Genomic DNA, 12000 nt, shown 5'->3' on the forward strand with positions numbered 1-12000 from the left:
CAAAGGAAGCGTTGCAGACCATTCATTAGTCGTCATCATCAGCACAATACAATTTTTCTTTTGGAAATGACAAAAATAATTGATGCCATTTGATTGGACTAAAAAGCGTTGGGCTATGTCTACAAATATCGCAATGATAATGATAAAAACATTTATGTTTCCATTTTTTTATTATTGAAAAACACAACAGAAAGTAATTAATGCACAAATCTACATTTTCGTATTATAGACCAATCACACACTTTATAATAGTACATTTTTCAGTAAACAATAAAATACTCTGCTTAGCTGCTTATCTCAAACTGGCACAGTGCACAAATACATTGAGTGTAAACAAAGTGCAAAATGTTCTCTCCCAGATAGCATTATTTATTCACTAAATAGCTATTCATAATAAAGACATTTTAAATATTGAATATTTGGACACACGATCTATTGACAGAATTCTCATTTAATATATATCACACTCGTATTTACATTCCATGTAAGGCAGTGCTAAAGGAAAAGACTGCAAAGTGAACAAACAAACTGTGATGGGGGCATCAATGCTGTGCTCTAGGTGAGCTGCATTAGCATAGCATTGCATTGGGTAAGGAGTGTTCGGTGAGAAGCATGCAGCGGCTTTTGCTTTGTGTATGTAGTATGAGTCAGCAGTTCATGCGTATGGTTTATGAGCCTTGATGAATGTCCCTCGCTGCCTTCGGTCCAATCAGTTGAATACTGAGAAGGAGAATCCCCCCCCCAAATAATGTTTGTTCCATTACACTAATGTAAACTAACAATATGTTGTCTTCAAAATATGCTAAACATTTGAGGCAATCGAGCAAAAAAACACATTTTACAACGTATTTAAATAAATAAGCAGTCTGTGGCCGATGAGATCCTCGTGTGCAACAAGCTTCTTCTGCTGTTATGTTTGGAAACTGCGACCGGGGTTCTCACCACAGCTGTCTGCCAGTGTAGTTGATTGGGGCTGTAGGCATCTGCAAAAAATCATCAATAATCAATTATTAGTTACATGACATTACGTAACAGACACATATAGACAGACAGACTGACACACACACACACACACACACACACACACACACACACACACACACACACACACACGCGCGCGCGCGCGCACGTACCGCTCCACCGTTCATGACGAGAGCCATCTCAGTAGGTTGGTACACGTGACCCCTGAAGGGGATCCCAGGACGAAGACTCCCTTGGTTGCTGCGGTAGGTTCCTCTCAGCGCTGGAACACAACACAGAACCACTGTGTATTATGCTTTACTCTCGCAGGCAACGCTTTCCGTGGCTCACGCGGTATACAAGGGAATGCTTTGAAGCCGTGCCGCGTTGAAACCACGTTTCTATTTGTATCCATGCACACAGCATCGCATCCACGTGACATACTTGCACTTTGTTCTTCCATGGCGAAGGCCTGGTTGTCTGCGAAGGGCCGATGCGGACGGCCAGGCCGCTCCTCCCCGAAGTTGGGCGGCGGGCGAGGCACGGTGCTTTCGAAGAAGTCCGGGGGGGCCGCCGACAGCGGCTTCCGCAAGCACAAGTGGGCTTCTGGGATGGCGTGGAGCACCAGCAGGATCCAGCCCTGTGCCACCAGAGCCACCGCCAGCGCCGGCTCGTCCCACGCCTTGGAGCCCCCCTTCCGTCCCCCGGACCCGGACCGCTCCGCTCTCCCCCTGGCCCTCAGCGCCGGGTTGCCGTAGAGATAGAACCCCAGCCAGGCGACCCAAAGCAGCGCCGACGCCAGGCAGGAGAGGAAAAGCCAAACGCCGTTGCACCTCCATCTCTTTTTTTCGTCCTCGGCGATTCTGTCCGCTTCCTCCCGCCCACTGGGCTCCATCTCCCCTCCGCACAGCACCACCCCCAGGGACAGCCCCATGGCCACCAGCAGCAGGCCCAGGGTGTACACGCACGTCAGAGCAAAGTCCACCGGGGGATAGTCACAGGCCGGGTGGCCCTCCCTGACCACGGTGAGCAGCACCCACTCCCCAGAGATGATCCCCTGAACCAGGGCGATCGCCGCCCCCAGCCCGGCCAGGGATCGGCCCGCCGGGCTGGCCTTGCCGGCCACCAGCTTCCTGAGCCTCAGGCCTTGGACCAGCAGGCAGGAGAAGCAGAGTGCAAAGAGAGGCCCCCACAGCGCCCTGCGCACCACGCAGAGGGCCTGGTTCTTCCCCACCAGGTAGGCCAGCGAGAGGGAGAACAGGCCGGTGAGGGTGATCAGGAGCAGCAGCAGCGGGCCCATGCCCGAGCGCCTGTCCGTGTCACAGATCCAGCGCAGCTTCACCATGAGCACCACGGAGAGGACCAGGGAGGTCAGCACCCCGCCGCAAGCCACCGCCTCCAGGACCACCCCCCACACAGAGTCCAGGTCACAGAGCACTCTGTAGGGAGGGTCCACGTCCACGCCACACCCCCTCGGAGGAGGTGGGACGTGGGAGGAGGACGACGACGACGACGATGATGAGCCACAGCTGATCAGGCAGACGAGGCAGAAGACGGCAGCATGGACGGCCATCCTGGACGAAAAGGAGGGAGAGGGACGCGTTGAAGGCCGGATAGATGATACATTTCAGTACGAGGAAAAAAAAGACACTACATGGAGCATAACTTGCTTGTCAAGAAAGAGTATTATTGCTAATAATGTATTAGTATGACCTCGAACACACACACACACACACACACACACACACACACACACACACACACACACACACACACGTACTGTAGAGAACTGATAATAGCAGTCGCCAATGGTTTCCATGGGAACAAGACACAGCGTGGGCTGAGATTGCACACAAGCTTTTATAAGTAGGGTCCCAGTATCCAAAAAGAAAAGCACGACCACAAACACACACACACACACACACACACACACACACACACACACACACACACACACACACACACACACACACACACACACATCCATATAAATATATATATATAGATAGATTTAAAACGTACAAGAAGAACTTGATTGTTGACGAACTCACCTTGTTGGTTGCACTACAAACTTTGACAACGTCGCATTCTTTTCTTATTATTCACATTAGAGCAGGGCTGGATGACCAATGGTGGCTTTTGATGAAAAATGAGCTGGAGACGCTTCGGCGTCGCATCTCGTCAGAGTCCTCTCTGCCTGTTGGCCAGTGAAGCTGTCAACAGAGTCCCTGGAAGCAAACTCTTGTGTAAGTCCTGGCGTCTGAGTGACGTGTGACAATGTACCTTCCCCACACCGATGTACACTAGCATACGTTCCGCCTTTTTTCTTTCTCTGAACCTTTGGTACACCAACTCTTCCCCACTCTCCCTCCGCGTCTTTGTGTATCTCTAGATCTGTCTCTGCCTCTCCTGCCTCACACTGAATTTTGCGGAGGTGTCAACAGAGACGGAATACAAGCCTTACCTCTATACCCACCCACTCACAAGGCCCATGGACTACTGCTGTACCCCCCCCCCCCCCCCCCTTCGCTCTCTCTCTCACTGAGCAGGAGGACAAATGTTAATAATAACAATTACATAACCAAAACGCCTACAATGCCAAGAAAAATGAGGCAAGATCTGTGGGACGCTTGTCATCGGGCAGGCAATGCCACCTGCTCTCAGAACACGAGAGCAAAAAGGAAGACTAGAGTAAAGGTGCCTTGGGGGCTAAGTTCTTTTAAGCCCTAGTGCTTAGGGAAGGGAGGCAGGGACAAGGGTCCATGGGGGGGAAGGGTTATGCCAGGCTTTACACAGGTAAGTCATTTGCCCACACGGTCTGTCGATTGTGGGATATTACATAAAACCCTAGAAGCCATGACTCAGCCAATGATCCCCTTAATCCCCCCCCCCCCCCCCCCCCCCCCCCCTCCACTACCACACACACAGCCATCACCCACCTCTCTCTATAGCGTACCCTGTGACGCATACACTAATTTCTGTGTGTATCTGTATGCATAAACCCCGGTGTTCTAGCCATTCTATAAATTATGTTTATTTACGGTATACCTCAGATTCCTCAGTGAAATGCACACACGATAGGAAAAAAAATTGGGCTGATTTTGGGTTTATTAAAAAAGAAAATTACGAAATAAAGGGTTTTATTTGCAATATATTACTTCAAAACATTAATTTACTAAATGTTCTCCATAATGACGCCATAATGATCGTCATTATGTCGCCATAATGACGATCGGCGCGTTTTTTGTTGAGTAAATCGTTGCAGAGAGGGATGAAATAAACGGCTTAATCCGAATTTGCTTTGGTCACAGAATCCATCCACCCTTGGTTAAGTATCTGACATTCCATAATCCTGCCTTTGTCTCATTTTACACATTTGCGACTACGTTGTTGCCTGTGGTGCCACCTAGTGGCTATCAGCGAACTGCAGGAAAAGGCTGAAAATGGGTCCGTACATTTCTCGTCTTCATGACATAAATGTTTAAACCGATGTATTAATTTAGGTCTTTCAATTTGATGTGACAATCCTCGCCCAAAACGATAAACAAATATTTAACAAATATAAACCCACAAAACGAAACGTCTGCATATGTTCATAAATAGCCTGCATTATTATATTCGGTATTGTTTGATGTTCTTTTTTATTTCTGATGCATAGCACTATAATGATAATAATAATGATAATAATAATAATAATAATAATAATAATAATAATAATAATAATAATAATAATAATAATAATAATAATAATGATAATAATAATAATGATTATACATTTAATTTAGAGGCGCCTTTCAAGTCACCCAAGGTCACCTTTCAAAGAGTATAAAATCGTAGAAAAAAATAAATATAAATGAATTAATAAATTAATAAATAAATAAATAAAAACAAGACATTGTCATAAAAACAAGTGACGGGCATAGTGTCCAGTTAGAAGGTGTATGCCAGTTTGAATAGGTGAGTTTTGAGTTGTGACTTGAAATAAACTGTGCGTTTATGTACTTGGAAGATGTTTGTACACCAAAAAACACCAGCACCAACTATGCGAAGGCTGGTTAATACGGATATGACACAACAAGAAACGTTATCCAAGAACAGCCAGCAACCACCAAATGTAGGGCCCAGTGGCCTCATGTCGTTTGTTGCCGTTTTCTGGTGTGAGTATTTTGTTAGCTGCTCATGTATTTCAAACAGGCCAGACTAGTTGAGTGGCAAAATAAGATTTATTGACACATTTTGGCACCCATCTCCTTCTCATCTCATCTCATCGTCATCCGCTTATCCGGGGTCGGGTCGCGGGGGGAGCAGCTCAAGCAGGGGGCCTCAGACTTCCCTTTCCCGGGCCACATTGACCAGCTCTGACGGGGGGATCCCGAGGCGTTCCCAGGCCAGTGTTGAGATATAATCTCTCCACCTAGTCCTGGGTCTTCCCCGAGGTCTCCTCCCACACCCATGTCCAGCGATAACCTAATTGAGAGGTAAAATGATGAAAGGGTGAAATAGATATCTCCCATGAACTTAGTGGTGATGGAAACTGGGACAGCTAGAAAACCTTCAGGGGTTGGATAAAGTGAAGCCTTAGATCAGGTGGAGGAGGTAGGTTTGTTTGTGATCTCCACCTAAACACAACACACAGGAGAGAACAGCAGCAATAGTTATCCAGGCGTGCTAACTTGTGTATGGTAGGGTGCGGGCGGTGCGTCATCCTTGAGTGGAGCAGGGCAGATTAGAATCCCATAAATAAAAGCCTCCATCATTCAACCTTTGCTGTGCAGTTGGTTTCACTCCTTTATTCGCCTTGACATTTTAACGTAATTTTCTATTTATTTTTCTAAATATTTTCTAAAAATTTGCTGGTGGTTTCTTGACTGAAAGTTTCATGAACAGGTTTCATGGGTGTAATCTAATATACTTTGGGTAACATGAAAATGTACGTTGCTCAAATGCCTGTGATGGCAGTATGTATTCATGGAATTAATGAAATGTGGATTTCACAAAAACCAGTTCATCAGGCCCAGCGAGTGTAGTTGACGTAGTGAAAGGATCCTACCTGTGTTCTTTACTGAAACATTGAGCTACAAAAGTTACTGTCATAACCTGGGAGGTAGGTGCAAGGTTGGTTCAAACAACCCAAGCAGAGATGATAGTGGTTCAGTTACAGAAAATGTAACTTAAAATACTTCAATAAAACCAGAGACATAAAATGTGGCAGTGATAACAAGGATGTTGGAGGTCTCCATTCCCCCATTGTGAAATGCTTACATTGGGTAGGATGGATTTGGGGTGGTCGGTCTATTTTTTCAGACTCGGACCAGGGGTGCTGTGCTGAGCAGAATAGTGCTCCCTGTTGTCAAATGTTGGTATGCTGTATGACATCTGTATGTCATGCTATAAATCTTACAGCGGGGAGCTACAGAAAAGATTGAACCACCGGCCGCTGGATTCATCATGTTTGAGATATTGTCAAGTTAACTCACAAAATCGAGAAGGACACAAGTTCCCTGGAGAATGGAGAAAACCCATTTGAAATAAAGAATAAAACATCGCAAATACAATAAAAAAAATGATGTCTGTATTGATTTATACATTTCTCTATAAGATCATAACGCCTGTTGAGAAAGTGGGCGGTCCACTGGAGTTGATGTTGTTTGCTAATTTAGCACATCGGAACAGTTCACATATTTTGAGGGAAAGCCAGAACCACAAAATGACGGCCTATGTAGGCTAATGAATTAAAAAAAAAATGTTACGACTTATTCTTAATCAAAAGATTAGGCCAGCATTTCTCAACTTGAATCTCAATTGATCCCTTGCATTTTTTTAATTAGATTATGGAGTGACTCACCTCATATCTCTGTAAGGTGTAGGGCTGTCCACACAATGACTTTATGCTTTCGCTTTCTCCGATTAAAAGTATGTAGGCCTATTAGAAGGTGTGAGTATTGTCATTGGCATTGGATAAAATAAATTATTCTATGCTACACGTCAACCTCTTAAAATGGCGCTATTTCATTGGTTCGCTATCTCGGGATATTGGGCAATATCCCAAGATTGAGATCTCAAACTCTGGATATTGTTTTCATCTAGGGAATAATTTTCATCAGGGAATAAAAACAAACAAACCGCTAACAATTAACAATTATTCACCTCAGGCGCCTTGAATACTATTCCCCACTATTCACTTCGCCTTTGACGAATAATTGTTAATTGTAGCAGGCTCGTGGGTAATGGGTTTCCACATGACCAAGTTATAGAATATCTTATTAATAATGTAGAAACCACACAACACAGGGAGCAGTTGAAAGTCAATGACAATTCATTCAAAGCACAGAATGGCTGTGAAATCCAGTCATTTACTGGGTTTCTGCACATTTTATTATCGTCAATAGAAGTATAGTACTGTGTAATAGGCCAAAAAATAAAGTAATCAACGAATAATAAACACACTAAATGAACTAAACAAACACATAGTAATAACATAACTACTGTATACATTCACAGTAACATGCTACGGTCGACATTCTCTCTCTGTTTATTTGCATTGGACCATCAAGAAACGTAACGTTTTTGTCTGTTATTATTATGGAAATAGTATTTTGAATGTATGTTTTTTATATATAATCTGAATAGCAACACATTGTGTTTACAGATCAATGGCACAAATGACATTGGCAACGCTAACAATGGTTGCCAGATTCGGCAAGCATCTCCGGTTAGCCCACTTAACCTGCAATTTTTTTAACGTTGCGTGCTGTGACAAGATAAGATATATAAGCATGAATTAAGTGGTGTGTTAATATAAGTACTTCATGTTTAGGTCTTAAATTTGTAGATGAAGACGTTTTGTATTGCAGTAAGTTTATGAAACAGTAGATGAGAAGTAGGCCTACAGCCAGAGGAGACGCAGTGGTTCATGGCGGAGGTATTACGTAGGGTTCGAGTTATCCCGCCCCTTGACAACTGTGCCCTATTAGATTTATTCCAATGTTATTTGTAAACTTTTGTTTATTATTTTCTTACTGTGGTCATTTAACTAATCTATCCCCTAGCAAACCAATATGTTATTATTAATGCATTAGCAATGCAATTTATAGTTAACGGTCTATGGATATAAAAGGGTTTATCCCTGAAAGTCATTGGTGATACCACTGTCTAATGATTTTTTATGACATGAGGCAAAATGCAAATCTTATTTTCTTTTGTGTTACAGGTAAATACTAATGATCGACTCCATTGAGTGTGCCATACCACAGGTAGATAGAGAGTAAGAGAGACAGGGAAACATTGGTTTTCACATTGGTCGAGGACGCCCTTTTTCTTTGCTGATTAGTTATTTTTGTCACTATCTATTCTCTAGAACTACTGTAAATCGTGGGTACTTATTGTTGTGATCACTTGGCCCTGGTAAGGGGGCAGTATTCCACCCTCCCACGTCCTGGGTTTTGATGGAAGTCTAATGAAAGGCTGAAAACAATTGCAATCAAACTGTTAGGCTCATTGTGCTAGAATTTAATATCAGGTAGAAGCAACTACCACGCTGGAGTTTGTACAGAGGTGTTGCTCACGATACATATTTTACATCACACTTCTTTTAAAAAAAAATTACCTAGATTTAAAATTTTGCTGAGGAACAGCAAGGTGTTACTCATGGAATAACAGGTGATTGGTTCACTTATTTGGGCCATCGGTATCATTTGGGGGGGGGAAAGTCTCCTAGTGTTTTTTGGCAAGTTATACACCCCTAGTACTAGAAAATTCACAATAGCAGTGCAGGGGTGGTAGCGAAATTACTTTTTTCAGCTCATGAACTTACTTACTCCCTAAGATGAATTGCACTTTGGAATCCGGTGTATATCTGCATTAGGCTCATGGTAGTGATATTGACGATATTCTATAATATGGTGCTTGATATTTTCTGTGCAGGCTAGCTAGCTACATCAGTTGGACATCTTCCAACATGTCCAAGAGGATATAAGTGACACCAGGTTAAGCTTATGTTATGATGGGTTGGGTTCAACCAATTGTTCATTAACCTGTAATGTTTACATCACCAGCATTGTGATTTTCTTTTTAGATACTGTGATGGTGGGATACTCCTGCAAAATAAAACGGAGTATAGGAGATTTAGATCTGGATTCAGAATGGAAAGCCAGTACAAATAATCTGAAGTGTGTATCATACACCATGAAACATCAAAAGAAGATGATGAAATCGTTGGTCTTAAAGACAATGAATCCTGGAAAACGTTGCTTGACGCAGCCAAAGTGAGAAACTATGCCCCTATTACAGACGTTGCTAAAGACCTTGGAGAAGAAGAAGTCCCAATAATTCACTATCACAGAAAATGCTGGTTCCTCTTCACAATAAAAAGAGAATAAGAGACTCTGAGAAGGAAAGCCACAGAAAACATTACAGATGAAGCTGGAGAGAATAGCTTACCAGAAAGACCAAGTAGGAGATCTACAGATGGAGCAAGAGTATATCATCCAATCTGTTTTTTTCCCGAATAAAGAGAAGTTTGTAAAGGGCTGCGAGTCAAGGGAAAAACGTACACAAGCTGTAACATTAAATGCTGACCAAACACTAAGAGAATGTGCCACCCAAAAAAGAGATGAAAAGATTCTAGCAGTAACAAGCAGAGTAGTTGCTGCAGAGGCCCGCTATCATCGTTCATTCTATAAGGAGTACACAATAATCAAGAAGAAGGAGCCCAAGAACCAAGATAACAATGCAGGAACAGATGGTGATGAAGAGTATGAAAGGATTGGAAGGGAAGGCTATAAAGACCTTTTCGTGTATATCAGAACTGATATCATAACCAACAAAACAGTTGTACAGGTCACTTCTTGGTCACAAAGCTCACATCATTCATGCTATCGGGTGGAGTTACAAGCCTGGGGGATTCGGCAAAGCAGAACATTCGAAGAATGCTTGAAAATGAGCTGGGAAATTCTATCGATACAGTTCCAGATGACGAAGCCAAATTGCTGATGGTTCCTCAAACTGTTTCTAGAAGCGATGTTGTCTTGGAAAATCCAAATCTGCTGAGGGAACTCAACTTTTTGAGGACCAATGTCAACATGATCATAGATTAGACATCATCACATATCAGATCGATCATTAAACAGGAGATGACTGTGACCCCCTGGCCATTCCATCGATCTGATGTGAAAGATAGTGGCCAAGTCAACTAATGTCAACAAGATCATAGATTAGACATCATCACAAATCAGGTCAATTATTAAACAGGAGATGACTGTGACTCTACTGAACACGGCGTGAATCAAAAAAATACAGTAGATATTAATGAGAGTGTTTACATTGTATAGGTTATAATATTGTTCATTGAGTTTTTAACAGTGGGCTAATGAAGAAAAAAAAATTATGACCTAGTCTCAATCAAAAGATTAGTTCCAATAAGCCGGCTTTTGTCAACTTGAATCTCACATGATCCCTTAAATTTAAATGAGATCAGGAGAGACTCAGAATCAGAATCAGAATCTCTTTATTGTCATTACACAAAGTGCAACGAAATTGGGGTAGAGGCTCTCAAAATAAGTGCTTTTAAAACAAAAACTAAATGAGAAAATGAGTGTATTTTTTTGAAAATAAATTTAGAATGTTGAGCTCAAAAAAATATATACATTTTAAAATGTCAGCCAATTTAAAAGGTCAGATTGGTATGATAATGCAGTCAATTATAATTCTGCATTATTTAGAGAAATAACAGCTCTGGGGTAGAAACTGTTTTTAAGCCTATTTGTTCTTGACCTGATTGCCCTGTAGCGCCTCCCAGAGGGCAACAGTTCAAACAGGTTATGGCCTGGGTGGGATGAGTCTCTCAGGATGCTATGAGCTCTCCTGAGGCAGTGTCTATTGTACACATCCTCAAGAGAGAGAAGAGGACATCCAATTACTTTTTGTGCCGTTTTTATGACCCTCTGGAGCGCTTTCCTCTCAGCTGCAGTGCAACTGGCAAACCACAGCGAGATGCCGTAGCTTAGGACAGTCTCAATGATGCAGCGATAAAAGCTCAGATAATATCAGCATTTTCTCCTGAAGATTGTTCTTCCTGAGGATCCTTAGGAAATAAAATCTCTGTTGGGCCTTTTTCAGAAAAAAAGGGGTTTATTGTCCAGGTCAGGTCCTGCTGAATGTGCATGCCCAGGAACCTGAAGTCCGAGACTCTCTCCACACTCTCCCCGTTCATATAGATGGGCTGAATGTCCGGCTTATTCCTCCTATAATCAATGATCAGCTCTTTGGTCTTTGAGGTGTTGAGGATGAGGTTGTTCTCCGCACACCATGTAGACAGTCTTTGGACCTCCTCCCTATATTTAGTCTCATCCCCACCTGAGATGAGCCCCACCACTGTTGTATCATCCGCAAACTTAATGATGGTATTGCTGGGGTGGCTGGGGATGCAGTCATTGGTGTAGAGAGTGTAGAGTAGGGGGCTCAGCACGCAGCCCTGTGGGGAGCCGGTGCTGATGCTAAGTGCCGAGGAAAGATGGGCACCTACTCTAACTCTCTGGGAGCGCTCTGTCAGAAAGTCTTTGATCCAATAACAGATGGGTTGTGAAAGACCCAAGGCCATTAGTTTGGTGAGCAGTCTATTTGGTATGATGGTATTGAAGGCAGAGCTGAAGTCTATGAAGAGCAGCCTGGTGTAGCTCTCCTGATGTTCCACGTGTTGCAGCGTGGTGTGGAGCGCGGTGGCTATGGCGTCCTCTGTAGACCTGTTTGCTCTGTATGCAAACCGGTGGGGGTCAGAAGTGGTTGGCAGGCTTGTTGTGATGTGGCTCCGGACTAGTTTCTCGAAACACTTCATGATGACTGTCGTAAGGGCCACCGGCCGGTAGTCGTTGAGGCTGCTGACAGTAGTCTTTTTTGGTATAGGAATGATTGTGGAGGACTTCAGGCAGGGTGGGATCTTGCACTGGGACAGGGACTGGTTGAACATATCAGTGAGGACATCAGCCAGTTGTTCTGCGCAGTCTCTCAGCACTCTCCCCGTCACAGCATCCGGTCCAGCAGCTT

At 43.5% G+C, this 12000-nt stretch overlaps 2 protein-coding genes across 2 annotated transcripts in view; one reads left to right on the forward strand and one right to left on the reverse strand.

Annotated features, from left to right (window-relative positions):
* Nucleotides 1-12000, forward strand: part of LOC132454467 (complement C3-like) — a 105506-nt gene that overhangs the window by 46369 nt on the left and 47137 nt on the right. The window lies entirely within an intron of this gene.
* gprc5bb (G protein-coupled receptor, class C, group 5, member Bb) lies at nt 152-3732 on the reverse strand. Its single transcript, XM_060047887.1, has 4 exons — nt 3012-3732; nt 1405-2534; nt 1134-1243; nt 152-983 (listed from the first exon to the last, which is right to left on the reverse strand). Exons 2-4 carry the CDS (start codon nt 2531-2533, stop codon nt 939-941), a joined length of 1284 nt encoding a protein of 427 aa, XP_059903870.1. The 5' UTR covers nt 2534; nt 3012-3732; the 3' UTR covers nt 152-938.

This window comes from Gadus macrocephalus, chromosome 3 (assembly GCF_031168955.1).
Source record: "Gadus macrocephalus chromosome 3, ASM3116895v1".
Classification (NCBI taxonomy): domain Eukaryota; kingdom Metazoa; phylum Chordata; class Actinopteri; order Gadiformes; family Gadidae; genus Gadus; species Gadus macrocephalus.